The sequence below is a fragment of the Podarcis bocagei genome (assembly GCF_964188305.1).
Source record: "Podarcis bocagei genome assembly, chromosome: 15".
Taxonomy (NCBI): domain Eukaryota; kingdom Metazoa; phylum Chordata; class Lepidosauria; order Squamata; family Lacertidae; genus Podarcis; species Podarcis bocagei.
The window spans coordinates 7,539,499-7,557,452 of NC_138141.1; the positions used below are offsets into that span (position 1 = coordinate 7,539,499).

General features: G+C 43.7%; 1 protein-coding gene across 2 annotated transcripts in view; it reads left to right on the forward strand.

Annotated features, from left to right (window-relative positions):
• The window catches only part of LOC308574184 (neuropeptide FF receptor 1-like), a 41,004-nt gene extending 23,431 nt beyond the window's left edge, over nt 1-17,573 (forward strand). Inside the window, exons 2-6 of one of the 2 annotated variants that reach the window (XM_081171754.1) lie at nt 4,464-4,550; nt 10,527-10,873; nt 11,076-11,398; nt 12,583-12,682; nt 14,165-17,573. In XM_081171754.1, coding sequence (XP_081027880.1) covers nt 11,101-11,398; nt 12,583-12,682; nt 14,165-15,056 — 1,290 coding nt within the window. In that variant the 5' untranslated portion in view covers nt 4,464-4,550; nt 10,527-10,873; nt 11,076-11,100 and the 3' untranslated portion in view covers nt 15,057-17,573. Of the gene's footprint in view, nt 1-4,345; nt 4,551-10,526; nt 10,874-11,075; nt 11,399-12,582; nt 12,683-14,164 lie in introns of those variants that run through there. The other variant, XM_081171753.1, reaches the window with a different exon arrangement.
• Nucleotides 17,574-17,954: the final 381 nt, after the last annotated feature.

The window sequence follows — 17,954 nt, forward strand, 5'->3', positions numbered from 1 at the left end:
GGCTGTCAGACAGGAGCCCTCAGAATAATCCTCTGGACTATGAGGGCCAGAGCTTAGATTCTCACAGGTGCCAAGACCGGAGCTCTGAGCATGAGCCGGAGGAACCAGATGCCTCCCACCACACTTCACTAGCCCAGAAGCACAGAGAGCGCACTAGGAGGGAGGCAGTGGAGTGGAAGAGGAGTGTCTGTCTGCTGGCCAGGTCCTTGGCCCTTTAAAGCTCTGCATTTCTCCATGAGGTGGTGGCGCTTGGAGGAGGTAGTCTTGAGACAGAGGGTTAAGCCGCAGGCTGCTCCCAACCCTTGTTGGAGTAACTTGCTCATATGGAGTTATCCATGGTCCTGCAACTTTTGACCAGCCTCACCTCCTTCTCTGTGGGATCCAGCATTGGACTGGAACAGTGACAGTTTCCCCTCCCCTTCTGATTCAGAATGAGAGTAGTACAACTTGTCTTTAGTTTCCCCCAAAGCATTCTTCAAAGTGGATTTTCATATAATCATAGAACCAGAAGGGATCTCAATGGCCGTGTAATCCAACCCTGTGCCAATGCAGGGAATTCATTAGTGCAGCATCTCATATAGGTGAACTCGGTTTCAGAACTTTTAAGGAAGGAGAATCCACCACTTTCCAAGGAAGTCTTTCCCACTGTCAAGCAGCTCATAACATCAGGAAGCTCTTAAAATTGTTAGTCTCTTGTAATTTGAACCCATTGATTTGGATCTTATCCTCCGGAGCAGTGCAAAAATAATAATTGCCCATCTGATATGTGACAACCCTTCAAATATTTCCAGATAGCTACCATGTTGCATCATAATGGTATCTTCTTGAGGTCAAACGTACTCAGTTCTTCCAATGATTCCTCACAGAACTTGGTTCTCAGGTATCTCATCACCTTTGCCACTCTGTTGTAGACTTATTTCCAGTTTGTCAAGTACTTTCTTAAACAGTGGTTCCCAGGACACACCTCACTGGTCTCACTGGTCTTGCCTTACATCCACCTTGAGTTATTTTGTCTGGCTGGATGATGTCCTTGAACTCTGGTATTGATTCTTGCTAATCTGAATGGAGGATAGCAAGAGCTGTGTGTAGGAAATAGCCAGTTGCCTAGAAGGTAAAATTTATATTCATCCTTCCACCCACTTTTGCCTCTGAACCTTCCCACCTGTACCAGAGCTGCATATGGTCCTTGGATTGTAGCCCAGTAAGGAAGAAAAGACCACCCACACGGTATACAGAAATAAATATCGACATCCATCTAATGTGTTTCCCCCCCTGCATAACAAACAAAATGAAGCTTAGAGTGAACTGCAGGATGGACAGGAGGGGAGGTGGAAAAGCAGGGTGATTTAATTTCTAAAGCCGTAAACTGTCTTACTCTTAAGAAACATGCCCCTTTGTGTGTGAAGTGTTTAGCGTGGGTGAATCTACCCATCCTGTGAGGACAGCCAAGAATAAACTCTGACAGCCTCTGTGTACCTTCCTAGCTGGAGGCCTGAATTGATTAGCATTCTGACTTGGAAAACAAACCAGGCTTACAGAGAACTTGACTGGGCTTTGCTGACAATTGCAAGTTGCTGTTTCGGAGCTGCTTTGTTTATGCACGGTGAACACCTGGTGTCTATTTGGTATCAGAACTTCAGTTTGCAGCATTGCTTGTCTTGAGAAGCAGGGATATCTCTGTCTTATAGAGTTAATTCATTATAGAATTTAGTCTTTTCCAGAATTTCTGAAAGTAAACATGTGAAGAAAGATCATGCCAGCTGTCTTTGTCCCTTAAATGATTGGTTTAGTATGCACAGAAGCTATGCCTGTTGTCTCTGTCTTGCTGTGTAACTGTGGGACTCTGCTTTTGGAAGGAATCTCAGCTGCATACAGCCTGCTTATCTGTAGATTCTCTGCACAGAAAGTTAATTAATGGTGGAGATTGCAGAGACTGCAGGCATAATCTCTTTCTGTCTATTCACTACTGTATATGCATTTTTAGAAGGACTGGAAAAGTAGCCCAAATTGTATCTTCCAGATGTTGCTGAACTACAACTCCCATTAGCCAGATAATAGTTTGGAAGAGAGTTGAAAGTTGCATTTGTCCACTCCTGATGAAGCAGAACCTGCAGGTAAATTAGGAGGGTGTAAATCTGGTGAATACTCTGGGGCAGAGGGCAGACAGGAGTCAGGCTCAGGATTCCCTAGAATAAGAGTGGTTAGCCTTTCAGGACCCTGGACAGAGCCCAAGAAGCTTGTAAAACGTTTAACATTTGTGCTAAGCAATTTCTGCCTCTTCTGCTATTCGACTATGCTTCCACACTGTCAATATTTTGTGGGAGGGATTCAAGCACATACTGGAACTTTAGATTTTCACAATGAGAGAATAAGAAATACGTATTTTAAAAGGCGAAATTGACCCTTGGTGGTTTGGAAAGTGACGAGGAATTACCTTGAAAAGTGTGGGGTAGGGACAAATGATTAATGGGAAAATGAGTTAAGCACTGTACTGGCAAATCAGGGTGAATGTTCATTGTCATATAACCTCTCCATAATAAAATCAGGATAAAGGCTCAATAAGGACCAGCCATAATTTAACCAAAGTGTAACATCACCTTGCCAACAAAGGTCCATATAGTAAAAGCTATGGTTTCCCCAGTAGTGATGTATGGAAGTGAGAACTGGACCATAAAGAAGGTTGATCACTGAAGAATTTATGCTTTTGAATTATGGTGCTGGAGGAGACTCTTGAGAGTCCCATGGACTGCAAGAAGATCAAACCTCTCCATTCTTCAGGAAATCAACCCTGAGTGCTCACTAGAAGGACGGATCCTGAAGCTGAGGCTCCAATACTTTGGTCACCTCATAAGAAGAGAAGACTCCCTGGAAAAGACCCTGATGCTGGGAAAGATGGAGGGCACAAGGAGAAGGGGACGACAGAGGACGAGATGGTTGGACAGTGTTCTCGAAGCTACCAGCATGAGTTTGACCAAACTGCGGGAGGCAGTGGAAGACAGGAGTGCCTGGCGTGCTCTGGTCCAGGGAGTCACGAAGAATCGGACACGACTAAACGACTAAACAACAACAACCTTGGTGCAAGAAAAACAGGAGGAATACTCAGTAAACACCCGAAGGAGCCCGTAAATGGTTTTACATCTCCCTCCTCATTTTTCCTTTACAACCAACCTGGTTTAATGTCCTTTATTTATTGGTGCTTTATGTTAATATTACATTTATTTTTGTATCTTAAAGGACTGGGTGTATATGACAAAGAACAAACTACTATATTTGTTTCTGCAGCCCTACTTCTTCACAGGGATTGAGTCTCGCTAAAATCAGTGCAACTTGGTTGGGACAAACTTACTTAGGACTGCAGGTATGCTTAGGGATGCTAGGCTGCAATGCCAGAATATAACCATGTGAGCCTTTTTATTGACGTTAATGGAATGTGGAACACACTTTCTGTCTGGATTCAGTTTTGCAGGGTAGAATGGCAGCAAGCAGTTTCAGGGAGGCCAGGGGTGGCAACTTGAATAATTTTTTTGTGGTGGTGGTGGGGGTGAAGAATCAATCACAAGACATGGTGTGCACACACACCATCTGAATGGCAGTGCCCTTTAATGGGGGGGGGGCTCAAATATTTTATGGGGGGGGAGGACAAGGGACCTTGGCCCCTAGGAGTTGGCTCCTGTGAGGGAGGCTAAACGGATTTACTGTTTTAACAGAGCAAATTTTTGGTTTCAGCTGTGAAACAAAACCATAAATGGCACACTTTGCACATGTTGCAGATCAGTTCTCAAATCACGGCAATGTCAAAACTGAAGTGGGTGTCCCATCTGCTGATGCTAACAGTGCACCGACAGCAGTCTCATTTCAGTGCCAAGCTGAGACCTGTCTCTTTATGGAGGCATTTGATTCATGCTAACTATCATCTGTATAGGGGTTGCCTAGCAGTTTGGTGATGCGTTGCTTGATGTATTGTGATTTTATGCTGTTATTGTATATTAGGGGTGGGGGCACTTTTTAAGTATGAGGGCTGGATTCCATTAGAGGAGAGCCTTCCAAATTAAAAAAAAGAAGGGAAGGGTTAAGGCTTGCAATATGTTTAAAGAAAGTGGGGGAAGAAGAAAAGTGAGGAATTGGCTGTACCAAATAATGTCAACAACAGCAATGCAACAAATACTATTTTTTTGTGAATGGAAAGCAAGGTACAGTGCAGTAGCAGATAGTATTAATGTTTCCCTTTTGCACATATGTGTTATGAAGCTTTGTAGTGACATCACTGTTCTTGCCTTTTATTATAAAGGGACTGTATATTCTCTTGTATTCAGTCGGAGCTGAGGTGGATTAGATAGGCATGGGAGCTGGGAGCACAGCACCTCCTTCTGTCTCCAGACTGTTCTTCTCTTGACTAAAACAGACTAGGCATGATTAGATCCCTGGTGCTGCTGCTGTGTGTTTAAACCTATCTGTTGTTCCAGTGATGGAAGCATAGAATGTTAGAAGCAAAGTTGATTCCTCTCTCTGCCAGCCACAAAGGAAGATCCCTAGATCACTGCAGGATGCAGGTAAGGGGGGAAATGTTGTGGAAATATATTCTAAATTTTACATTTCATGTCAGGAAAATTGGGTCTGTCTTGCAGATGAGTAGTTATTGAAAGTGATGCAAAATTAACAGTTGTCTCTCCAGAAGCAAAGAAGAAGGAAAGGGGACAACAAACCTTGTAATATTTATATACAGGGAGTGTATGGTATATTCCTTGGCTCCATTAACTGTTTTTGCCTACTCTCATACCTTTGGGATATAACAGTCAGTCTTTAGTTTCTATACTTCCCTTCTTCCCCCAGCCTTGGGTAAATCCCATTCCATGGACCATGAAACACATTTTCAGATCAATGTAGGGCTGCTTTAGACCAATTCGTGGGTTGGATAGAGAACACACTCTAATGGCTATTTTCTTTTTTAAAAGAGAGCTCACTCATATTGTTTATTTGCTTATGGCTGAATCCTGGGCTCTGTTACAGCATCAGCACCATCCCTGTTATTGTCGTACTCTAGCCATGTGAATGGTGCTTTACAGAATATAAGAGGATAGGTGGTGATCAAGGAGCTTACAGTCTAAAATGGAACATGGAGGGATCAATGGAGGAAATGAAGGAGTAGCTGGGGTAAAGAGCGGAATGGATCTGCCAAGTAAGCCCCATTTTTAATATCAGATGTATGGGACTATGCTGGAATTACTCAGTAAGAAGGAAAATTAACTCTGCACACTTATTCATAGTGCTTTGCAATCATCGTCTTAACAATCCTTACAACACCCCTATAAGACAGATCAGCATTAGAATCCTCATATTGCAGATGGGCAGAGAGTTTCAGACTGTTGCTCTTTCAGGGTGAGATTCAATCACATACCAGCAAATTCAATTAAAGTTGACTTGGTGCTCTTGTGCAACAAACCACACCCTACATGGGAAAATAAACTAGAAAATGTGGAATAACACTTGCCTTATGCAAAATCATATAACTTCAACACAAACAAATCAGCTTGAATGCTCAGCAAATATCTGACGGTTGCCTGCCCTCCTTGCAAACTTTGTGCAAACAATTAAGCATAAATCACCCATCAACACATCATATGGATGTAGCCTTAGTGGCTGATATATTGCAGCAGTGGCCTATTCTAGGAAATCTGGTACTTGCAGGAGGGCAAATAAATGAGCAGAAAGGAAATTTCTACCCATACTGATGATCACTCAAGAACGCCCATGGAGTGAGGCAGAAGCCTCAGTCAGAACTGCAAGCATGCAGTCTCTGACTGCCTAGCCACTGTGTCAACATCAGCAGCCTGCACTTGGATCATCTAGCCAGTCAACAACACTGAGCTTCCATGGTACTTACTGGCGAGAATGTCCTCTGCCTGCATCTCTGCATCCTGGGCAGTTGCTGTTAGTTAGTTCATGGCTAGGGGATAGGAGAGATTTCAGTCAAGGGCTCCCCACCCTACCTGACAACTTACCTTTATCCACTACATCAGAGATGAGGCACCTGTGACCCTCCAGATGTTGCTGGGACTCCAACTCCCATTGGCCCCAGCCTGCATTGCCAGTGGTAAGGGATGATGGGAGATCCAAAAGCACATGGAGGACTACTGATCCCTCACCCCTGCACTGCTGCCTTATGCCTGCTCTCAGACTTTTAAACCACTTAGCGGTTTGGCAAAAGGAACTTTGCACCCACCCACTGGAACCATTAAAAAAAATTAATATCCCTGATGCTTCAAGCTGGAGAGCTGGCAGCAAATATAAATCCAGGGCCTGGATCCCCAATAGCTCAGTTTCTGCCTTGTATGACATCTGATTGCTTTTAGCACTTGTTTCCTTTCCCCACTTGACTTAGTGCCTTGGCTGCTTTGGTTTGGTGCTTTATCTGCTATTTTGTTGTTGTTTACAGGGCTTCCAATCCTGCTGTTGCTTTGTTTCACGTTTTTTAAAATATTTATCTTTGTTAGCCACCCTGAGGCTTCAGTGATTAGTCGCAATATAAATCTTGACACGAATAAAAATAAATCAATGGAATAAAATGTGCTCCAAATGATGAGTCACTGTTAAGACTCTTCCAGCTGCCTTTGGGGGCCAGGCAGGGTTTCTGGAGGCTCTTCAAAGGCATGCAGGGACCTCATCTGGACACTGCCAAGGCATGTGTGAACGTGGCCAGGGTGGAGCTCTGCCATAAAGGGTGAGGATAAGGTACCAACCTAAAGTCAGGAAACCCACTTCAAGCCATCTTTACCAAAGGTGCCTTCAGACCATTGCTATTGTTCAGGAAGGATTACAGGACATACCTGAAATTTTGTTGTTTAGTTGTCTTAGTCGTGTCCGACTCTCCATGACCCCATGAACCAGAGCTTGCCCTGGAAACTCTCACTTTCTTCTCAAAGCTTTTCCTTTTTTATGTCCATGGAGTTTTCCTGGCAAAATACTGGAGTGGTTTGCCAGTTCCTTCTCCAGGTGGATCACATTTAGTCTAATACTACTACTACTACCACCACTAATTTTTATTTATATCCCACCCTCCATGGCTAGAGCCATGCTCAGGGCAGCTAACAACAGTAAAAATTACAGTAAAAATATAATGGGGGAAAAAACCCAATTTAAAACACAGGTTAAAATGCAATTTAAAATGCAGCCTCATTTTAAAAGCAGCCCATAGAGCAAAACCATAAGGGGAGGGAAACATAAGGGTCAGACTGAGTCCAAACCAAAGGCCAGGCAGAACAGATCTGTCTTGCAGGCCCTGTGGAAAGATGTCAAGTCCCGCAGGGCCCTAGTCTCTTGTGACAGAGCGTTCCACCACATCGGGGCCAGTACTGAAAAGGCCCTGGTTCTCGCTGAGACCAATCTAACCACCTTGTGACTTTGGACCTCTAAACTCTCTGCTATCACCTGTCCGTCTTGGGTGGCCCTGCACGGCATAGCTCATAGTTTCTTGGAGTTATTCAAGCCCCTTCGCCACAACAAGGCAGTGATTCATGAAGGGGACCAGAAATTTAGGTTTGCACAATTGAAATGGAATGAAGGGCTCTGTTGTCCTAGTGCAGGAGGAGTGAGCATGAGGTCAACAGGCCAATGTTGACCTGCCAGTGGTTCCATTTAGGCCCATGAGCCCGTTTTCCTGAAACCACACCTGGCTATTAATCAGCAGACATTACCCAAACCAGACAGAAAGCAGGATTGACATCCCTGGATGCCAATCCTGCCCTGTTTGGGTCCACAAGGTTCCCAGCTGGATTTTGAGTGCTTGGGAATCACTGCATGAGGGAATGTGGCAGGTGGATGGATTAGCTGTTTCTGAGGTTGTCTTTTTCTGCACCTTCTCCAGTTTGACACTATTCATGTCTATTTGCTGTAACCAGAACCATGTACCACATTCCATGTGGTGTTGCACTATGGAGTCAGAAAAAAACCCAATTTCCTTCCCACTGGAAACATACAGGGATAATAAAACAAACATATTGTGTCATGAGGAGCAGACTGCATGCTCTCACCCCAAAATTCCAGGCATACTCTTAGAGTTCCTTGGAACGCAGAGATCAATGATCTGGTGCATCATTCAGAAGTATGCTGAAGGGTCATTGGCAATGTTGCAAAAAATTGTGTAGAATAGTTGTTTGGGTTTCTGGCTGTCACTCAGCCACGGGTACATGCACGTGAAATGTTGCCATCAGTTTCCTCAGTGCGATTGTGAGGGGCCTGTGGGGTCTGCCGTTTAGAGTCTGTGATGGAACTGCCTGCATTTACAAAATGTCTAGGTTTGCTGCAACATCTTACTTGCTTACAAGAAATACAAAGATCACACAGAAAAGCACTGACTTTGCTTAAAGAGCAGTCAATGCATTTCAAAAATCTAAGGCAAAACATGGAATTGATTGGGGTTTATTATTATGGGTTGCATCCAACACTAGTCATATTCAGAGTAGACTCACTGAGATGAAATAGAGATGACTAAATTATATCCATCAATTTCAATAGGTTTACTCTGAGTCAGTCTTAACTGACTACAACTCTATGATACTTCTATCTCTAAAGCCTTCCTTCCATTTCATTCTATCCTATCACACAAAATATGGGAGTAATTAAATGCTTGTTTGGTTGGTTTTAAAGATCTGTACCTTGCTATTCAATCAAACTGATGCCTTGATGGTTTATAATAGATTCAAGAGTACAGTACAAAGCAATTAAGAGACAATTTAAATCAGCTCAACAAGACATTTGCTTAATAAGCAGCATGGCTATATTCCATTTAAACAGCCTGAGCAAAACAACATTATGTTAAATAAGCAAATCTATCCATGCTTAATCATTTTCTGATCTCAGAACATGCGCTTCCTTGACATGGAATTCAGGTTTATAGGTTCAAAATCTGGAGTGGGGGCAGCAGCTGGCATGCAGACAGCCCTATCTGGATAGAATATCTGGTCTTTTCACCTTGCCCTATAGGTCGCAGAAGTACAGGCTTCTTGGTAAATGCTTATATTGCCAGAAGAGCAAGGCTTTTGATTCTTCTATATGCTCCTGCTTCATCTCAGCTGCCTGTGTTCAGACTTGAGGAAAAGGAAAGTGCACTTGGTTGCTGGAGAAAAGCTTTTGTGCACTTTCAAAAATTAGTTTCCCTTGAAATACTAAGAAAGTGACCGACCACTGAGAAAGAGCACTCCTTTGACAAAGATGTGTTTTTCTAGACCTGGAAAAATGTGATGGGGAGATCTGATCTTTCCTTCCTTCCTTCCTTCCTTCCTTCCTTCCTTCCTTCCTTCCTTCCTTCCTTCCTTCCTTTCTTTCTTTCGACATTTGCTTATTAAACAGGAGAATAATTACAAGACTGAATGGCACCCACCCCCAGATAATTGTAGACCGGTTGTTTTCATTAGGTACTTAAGCTAATTAGACAAATAGAGCAGCAATGGAATGCCAGTTGTGGTGGGCATTAAGTCTTCACTCCTGGGTGCATTTCCTCTTGTTCTTGTTCTTCTCATTAAAATCTTGCCTGGTGATTAAAAAGCTGTTTACCTCATTTCAATGCATTCCAAATTAAGCTGTCCATATCGTGGCAGGTTTCCTGCAAGTGCCTCAGAGTATGCAGTCTCTGTCTTCAGGAACCATTTAAACATCACAGCAGTAGAAGCTCTCAGAAAAACCACTGCCCCATTTGCACTGCTTCATGGGTCAGGGTCAGCGGTGGGGTCAGAACCTTGGACAGCTGCCAGGGCTCCACTTGCTGAAGCAGGGCCATTTGCTCACATTTGCTCTGGGGGCTGGCTCTCGCTATATGGCCTAATCCTCAGAGTGGCTGGGTGCCATGTTGAGTTCCAAGAATGACCCCCATGTAGCATCACTTTGGAGGAATTATGGGAAATTAAAATGGCAGCTCCCAGCCACTCAGTGCTGCTTGGAGTGCTTCTGTGCCCATTGCTACTACCCGGTAAGCTTGTGAGGACCCACCGACAGAGTAAGGGGTTCACCAGAGGATGCTTTGCCCACTGCACTGTTAAACCTAGAGCCAGTCCTGGGTGGTGTAAAAATGAAAACCTATTACCAAAAACATTAGGCCTATTTACGTTTTTGTTTGCTTTTAATTATTCATTAAAATGTTTAAATATTGACTTCCATCAATACATGGGCTGGTTACAATAAGCAATTAAATGAACACCATAGTTTAATATGTAATAATAAAAAACAGAGGTGCACAGTAGATCCGGATGGATTCAGGTGGAATTAGGGGCTTGTCAGAGGTGATGCAGGATTGGTATGGAGCAGTATGAGTTGAATGCTTTAATCCAGAAAGCGAATCCCTTTTAGGTCTTCCCACCCAAACATCAACTTTAAAGGTGCCTAGTACAAAAGTCCCTGGGCCTATTTGTCTGCAATATGGCAGGTTTCTTACCCAGGGGCACCTCTCTTATGTCTGCAATTTTCAGATGCATTGATGACAGAATGACAAGGTGGATTTGGGCACAATGTTGCTGTGTTTGTTTGTTTGTTTTTAGCTGCAACAAGGCCATTCCTCTTCAAGATGGCACACAAGTTGTGGAGAAGATCGCGCTTCCCAGCAGCAATCACAGTAGAAGACCTGCAACTGATCTGCATGCCTGCAAGCACCCTGCAAGCCCTGTTCTGCAGTTATCCCCTCTGGAGAAAGAGAAGGAGCCTCATCAGGTGTTGGATGGGATGGGCAAAACAGGAAGTGACATAATGGGTTCCCTACGTATGTGTACTGTATGTCTCTGGTGCAGCCTTTTCAACATCAGTTGTGAAAAGCCTAAGGCAACCAATGTTCTGCTCTGCAGAATGGCAGGGCTTGGCCAGACAAGGGGAGGTTAAGGCTGGAAACAAGGTAAAATGGGACAATTTAAGGTTTGGCCCCAGGGCAGGATGTTGCCTATGCTTTGGGAAACACAGTTGTTTCAGCAATGAAAAAGCTGAAGCGGAGCCCTTTCATAATAGTAGCACCAGGTGCATGCTAATTTTGTACCTGCAAGGCTCCCCTTATTCAAACCATCCACATTAACTTGTGATTTCTCTTTCATGTTTCCCAGGTGAGAGCCAAATTCTTGCCACACTATGGAGACCCCTGAAGGCAGCACTAACCAAACAACCTACTCCTTGGGAAATGCCAAAAGGAACATGACTTATTCCCCATACTACTCACACTCACCACCTGTTGCCGCCATCTACATTGTCGCTTACCTGTTCATCTTTGCCTTGTGCATGGCTGGGAACAGCCTGGTTTGTTTCATTGTACTGAAAAATAGCCGAATGAGGACAGTCACCAACCTGTTCATTCTCAACCTGGCCATCAGTGATCTGCTGGTGGGCATCTTCTGTATTCCTACCACACTAGTTGACAATTTGATCACAGGTAAGCGAAAAGGTGTGTGTGGGGGCATAGGATGGCTAAGCTCAGCCTCTTGGTTTCTGGGGAAAAATTCACCTTCATGGCCCCTTGCAATCTTCCCAGAAGCACCCGCTTTGCTGTGGGTTACATGGACCTTTGGCTTCTTATGTTCTTATGGGGAAAGAGGGAAATGTTCCCAGATCATGTGTTGGACCCAGGCTAAGTTGGTTGCACTTACCTCCCACTGGATTCAAGGGGGCAAGGTTAGTCAGGGCTTAAATTCAGCCCCATTTATTCCAAATGAAACTAATTTCAATGGGTAACTTGTATCCAATATTAGTCATACTCAGAGAAGACCCACTGAAATTAATGCACATGACATAGGTTTAATGGGTCTACTCTACATAGAGCTTAGTTGGCTACAACCCAATTGGCCTTGATCCAACCCCATAACACAATGAAGGGTGGTTTAGAAATGTAATTATTATTCATGATGGTGATGAAGATGATGATGGTGTAAGAGCCGATTTGTACAACCCTCACTTTCATGCTGAATGTTGACTTGACATCATGATAAAACAGAAAGCAGCTTGGAAGGGTGGGACTTTGAGTAGAGAATAATAGTAATTATTATTTATTATTATATTTGCATATTGCCCTATACCCGCAGGTCTCAGGGAAGTTACAACATAAAATCACAATATAAAAACACAAAATAACATCATCCTCTTTGAAAGCCACCAAAGTTAGTGGCCATTGTGTGAGTGAATTTCCATAGTTTTTGGCCATGCAAAGTGTGAAGAAGACCTTATCTTTGTCTGCCATGAATGCTTCAACATTCAGCTGCATGGAGTCCACGAGGGTTATGAAAGGAGAAAAACTTTTCTCTTTCCACTTCTTGATGCCATGCATAATTTTTTACACCTCTGCCATGTTGTCTCTTGCCTGCCCTTTTTTCTAAATGGTCAGCAGGGAAAAGATTAAGCATCATTCTCTCCTGCTGCTGTGCAAATCATAACCTCCTCTAAGCTGCTTTTCACTTTTTGAAAAGCAGCTGAGCCATGCTGGAGATGTATTGGTGACGAGATTTTCACAGTGGAGAGAGACCTCCTGCATGTTAAATAGATAGAATCAGCTGGTAAAACTAGCCTCTCTCTAATGTCTGCTGAACTCTGTCTCATGGCCCCCAACTGCCTTCTTCCTCCTAGGATGGCCTTTCAGCAACAGCATCTGCAAGATGAGCGGGCTGGTGCAGGGCATGTCTGTTTCGTCATCTGTCTTCACTCTGGTGGCAATCGCTGTGGAGAGGTAAGAAGAAGGTGAGGTCCTAAAGCAGGAATGGGGAGCAGGTAGCCCTCCAGATGTTGGTCTCCAGCTCCCAACAGACCCAGCTAGCATGGCCAGTAGAAAGGGATGATGGGAGTTGGAGTCTAGCAACATCTGGAGGGCCACCGGTTCCCCACCCTTGCCAGAAAGGGAGAGTACACAGGTTTGCTGTGGGATCAAGCTCAGTTCCCATGCATGTTTTGGGGCCAAGGAAGGAGGAAACGGATGCCCATCACCCTTCTTTCAAACAAATGAGCAAAGTTCCACAGGTCAGATGCTTAATGTGTTATGAGGTGTCCGTTCTCAATTCAGTGGATAGGACTGGGTCAGCTCACCCACATGACCTGTCCATGGGGACTGTCACTTATCCCATGCAATCACTGAGTGTGTCACCCACCCCAGCAGCAGTGACCAGACAATCTGTGAGCCGTGGCGAAGGAGGCTTAGCAGGTGGAGATGCTGAAGACCTTGAGTCCTGATAAAAGGGTATTTGCTTGGCCCCTTCCTGGTCAGAGTCCTATCCTGAGGCCAAATGATGCTAAGCGGAAACAATAAGAGATGGAACACTTTATTAAAGGAAATACAGGTGTTTGGGACTGCCAAATTTATTGTGACAGCAGTCCTTCTGTGTTTTAAATAGTTGCATGACTGACACCAAAGTAGCAGGTCTTACCCATTTGCTCCATCCTCATGTTGGGCACAGTGTCAAGGAGCTTATAAAGCTGCAGGACTGAGAAGGAAAGTGCCAGTGACATGCTATGATGCGGGATGAGACCTTGTGGGTGGGAACTTGTGGTGGCACCCCATCTATGGAATACAACGTATTCGCTCTTCTGTGCTAAAGGTCAATGCATTCATTTGCCCAGTCATCTGATCAACACTCCATGGTACCTCATTTCACTAACATGGTACCCTCTAGCAGCTGTGAAGTTTCATTAGTCCCCAGCCAGCACAGATCTGGAGGGCATCAGATTGGTGAAGACTGGATTAGAGGATTCATCCACCATATCCTTTGCATGTAGATTAATATTGTTGAGCATGAGCGGTTGGGGGATAGAGATAATGTTTGAGGTAGCAAATGAGTGTTGTGGTTGCATAGAATGGATGGTGAATGAGACATGTGGGTTGAAATTTTACATTATGCTGCCTTGTAATGCTCTCCAATTTCACTGATATTAATAGTGTGTTTATGTATGAATATTTGTTTTGCAAAGTCTTTTCTGCATTTATATTTATTTACCTAGCGCAAACCACTTTAATATATCAGACAGGAAGCTGTCTATAAATGCAAATAATAAACAAATAATCTTAAATTATGGTGGTTGAGGCCAGCTCAGCCTCTTTATCTCCTTGCCCCTCAGAATGGCCCATTTTGGCCAGATAGAAAGAGTATCTTTTTGTTCCTCCCTTCTTGCATAGTAGTCATTCCCCTACTTGTATTCTTCCTCCCTTTTTCCTCTGCAGGTTCCGCTGCATTGTCTACCCATTTAAATCCAAGCTCAGCCTCTTCCAGGCACTCAATACCATTGCCATCATCTGGGTACTGGCTATTACCATCATGTGTCCCTCTGCTATCAAGCTCACAGTGGCTCAGCAGGAGGACAGCTACATGGTATACAATGGCAATCAGAGCATGACCTACCCCTTGTATTCATGCTACGAGGCTTGGCCCAATAGTGAAATGCGCAAAGTCTACACCACTGTGCTTTTTGCCCACATCTATGTTGTCCCGCTGACCCTCATCACATTCATGTATGGCCGAATTGGGCTCAAGCTGTATAGGTCCTCAGGCCCAGTAAGTCAGCACCAGGTCGTTCATGAAGGTCAGTGCAACATGGCGGTTTCTAGAAGGAAGGTGAAGGTCATCAAAATGCTTGTGCTTGTGGCTCTGCTCTTCATGCTCTCCTGGTTACCTTTGTGGACACTGATGCTGCTCACAGACTATGCCAAGCTGGATGAGCAGCACATAAATCTGCTTGCAAGTTACGTTTTCCCCTTTGCGCACTGGCTGGCATTCTCCAACAGTAGTGTCAACCCCATCATCTATGGCTACTTCAATGAGAACTTCAAGAAGGGCTTCCAGGCAGCCTTCAAACTCCAAACCTGCTCTGATGAAATGGTCCATCAAGGGGTCTATGCTGAGCAGACAACCGTCAGCACCAGTGGCTTTGGTACCCGGAATAAAATCTTCACTGATGGGGAGTCCTCCAATTCAATGTGCTTGAAGAACATGCCCCCTCAAGCTCCCTGTGGCCCACAGGCTGGACATGGCCAGGGACAAGGACCAGGAATACTGCTGCAGGATGTCAACGACATCACACCCCTGAGCAAAGTTTGCAAAGCTTGGGATGCCTGAGGAGGGTTGAATCAGCAGAGATTTTTCTGGGATTATTCCGTTCCTGCATCTGCATTTGCCTCACATGAATGGATGGGGATATTTTGGTGGCCACTCATTCGTATTTTCTGTGAACTGAGCATGCTGTGGGAGTTCTTTCTACAATTATTAGAAAAAAACATATGGAGGGAGTTTGTCTTCCCTTGCCTGCCCCCAAATCCTGTATTGGAAGCCCAAACAAATATGGATTTAAAAAGAGAACAGAATTTTTCATTTATTATTTCCCCTGCTCAGTCTGTTGTTTTATTTTTCTTTCTACGTACATACCTTTAAAGCATATTCAAAGCACATTCTTTCTCTCAAAGAATTCCAGGCATTGTAGTTTTTAAGGGTTGATGGGAATTGTCAATTCTGTGAGGGGTAAAAAACAGTGCCCAGAATTCTTTGAGGGAACGAAAGTGCTTTAAAGGTACAAAATGTACGCAGCCTTCTAGCTTCAAATCTGGCATTCTTTTCCACTTTTTCTGGGTGCATATTGGGTGAAAAAGGAGGATTTGGATACGGAACATCCAAGCTCTTCTCATCTGCCCTGATATGCACTGGTATGTCATTTTTAACCCCCCTATGGAGCACTGCTGGTGGTACATCTACACTGGTGGACTTGTTTTGCCAGTGTGTGATGGGGGCTTCATTTGGAGTTCAAGTGCCACTCTAGTGGTGTGACAGCATGTCTTAAAGATCCCATGACCCACCAAAGGCTGGCTGATGAGCTGCAGGATAGTAGTCCAAGTGGTTTTGTAAATATTTTTCTGCCCAGTTTTGGACATTCCAAGTGTATAACACCAGAGATGTTGCTAGATATTGAAAGGATTTTGAGCAGAGCGCAAATTTGCAGAAAACAAGTGATAATTTATATGCGCAGGTGTAAATTTCTGAGCAACTTTCAGAGAAAAACCAACAACTTTCAATGGAGAGTATTCCAAAGAATGAAAGCGGCTGTTGTTGTGTGAAGAAGCTAAGAGGTTCATGTTGTGGTAACCTTAGTGCCAATGCTTAGCAATGTCAAGAACAACACTGTGCTTTCATGTTTCCAAGGAAGCAGAAAAAGAATCTCAGTTACTTGTACAGTCTACAACACAGGGAAGTTAAGAGTACTAGGAACTGGAGGCTATGGCTGTCTGGAAGGGGCTGGGACCCTTGTACCACTGAGAACTGGTTGTCCAGCATCCCGTTCCCAGCTGGCATCCTGGGCTCTGTCTCAGCCTTGATATACAGTCTTCAGAGATAACTCCCTGATGCTGTCCTTGTAGGCTCATGCTGGTGCAATGGGGATACTTGGATAGGTTTTGCATGCAATCTCCCCCCCCCAATTTTTTTAATCGATTTTCCAATATTATAACAAATACAAATTACAATATCAAAAAACAAGCAAACAAGAAAAGCATTTATCTTAACTGCTATAACCCCACTTTTGTTATCATTGTTGAGTGACTTCCTCAAATCCCCCTGGCTGAGTTTCCATATAGCTCATTGCAGCAGTTTTCCAACACTATTTTCATATAAGATTTACTTGTTCAATTAACATCTTTCTTTCTTTTCATTTTGACGTCTACCCGTGATATTATACAATTTCACATATTTAAATCCTAGGCCGCTTTGTTACTCACAAGTAATTCTATTTAAGTTATCTTAACATTTAAGTTATCTTAACATATTTAGCTAAATAGTCTTTAAATTTCTTCCATTCCTCTTGATTCTCCTCCTCCTTCTGGTCGCGGACTCTTCCGGTCAGGTCGGCTAGCTTCCAAAAGTCCATCATCTTCATTTGCCATTCTTCCACTGTTGGTACTTCTTGCAAGTTTTGCATGCAATCTTGCCAGCCCCAAATACGGTACCCACCAAATTATGTTTGTACAAACACACACACACACACACTTGTGCAAAAGGAGTTGTGAAAATGCAAGGCACCACATTTTAACTCAAACACTGAACTCGTGTCAAAACTACGCAAACTTCATTTTATCCTCCCAGATGGGAAGTCAGGAGGAACTTTCTCAAGACAGATCATAGAATCATAGAACGGTAGAGTTGGAAGAGACCCCAAGGGAAATCTAGTCCAACCCCCTGCAATGCAGAAATCACAACTAGATTATACATGGCAGATGGCCATCCAACCTCTGCTTAAAAACCTCCAAGGAAGATAGTCCACTGCTTTTGTTGTAATGCACATGCTCTGCCAATATTTTTATCTGATGCCATTTTGGGAAATATATTGTTAGCTACTGTAGTGCATCGTTTAATACTTTTTCAGTATTCATTTGTACTGTGACTGTGACACAAAGGTGGGATATAAACAACTCATTCGTATAAATAAAAAAGTCATTCCTAGCAAGATGGGCTAATAATTACATGGAAATTGGACATTCTCATAGAATGGGGGATGGCTCACACTTTGTCAACTGAAGGGTGTATATGTGTCTGTCTACAAGTCATGACATAATTGTAGCTGGTAACTCATTAAAATAAGAGTATAAAATCTCATTGCATATCTTGCGTGTTTTATTTGTTTTCGGCTAGAATAAGTAACACCTCTATCCCCCCCCCATTCCTTGTCTACAGATCCCTTTTAGACTTTCATTGCACTTTGATTAGTTTTACTTCACCTCAGAAGATGATGTTTTTTACACTTAAAGCAGACAGTGCCCAAGAATCGTGGGAACTGTAGTGTGTTAAGGGTGCTGGGAATTGTAGCTCTGTGAGGGGTAAACTACAGTTCCTAGGATTCTCTCTCTCTCCCCCCCCCCAATTTGGCAAATGGAGCTTTAAATGTATGGTGTATATGCATCTACAGAAGCAAACATTTAGCTGTGCCAGTTCAACAGCAACAACAGTTCTGTATGCTCCTTGCCTTCTCTCTCT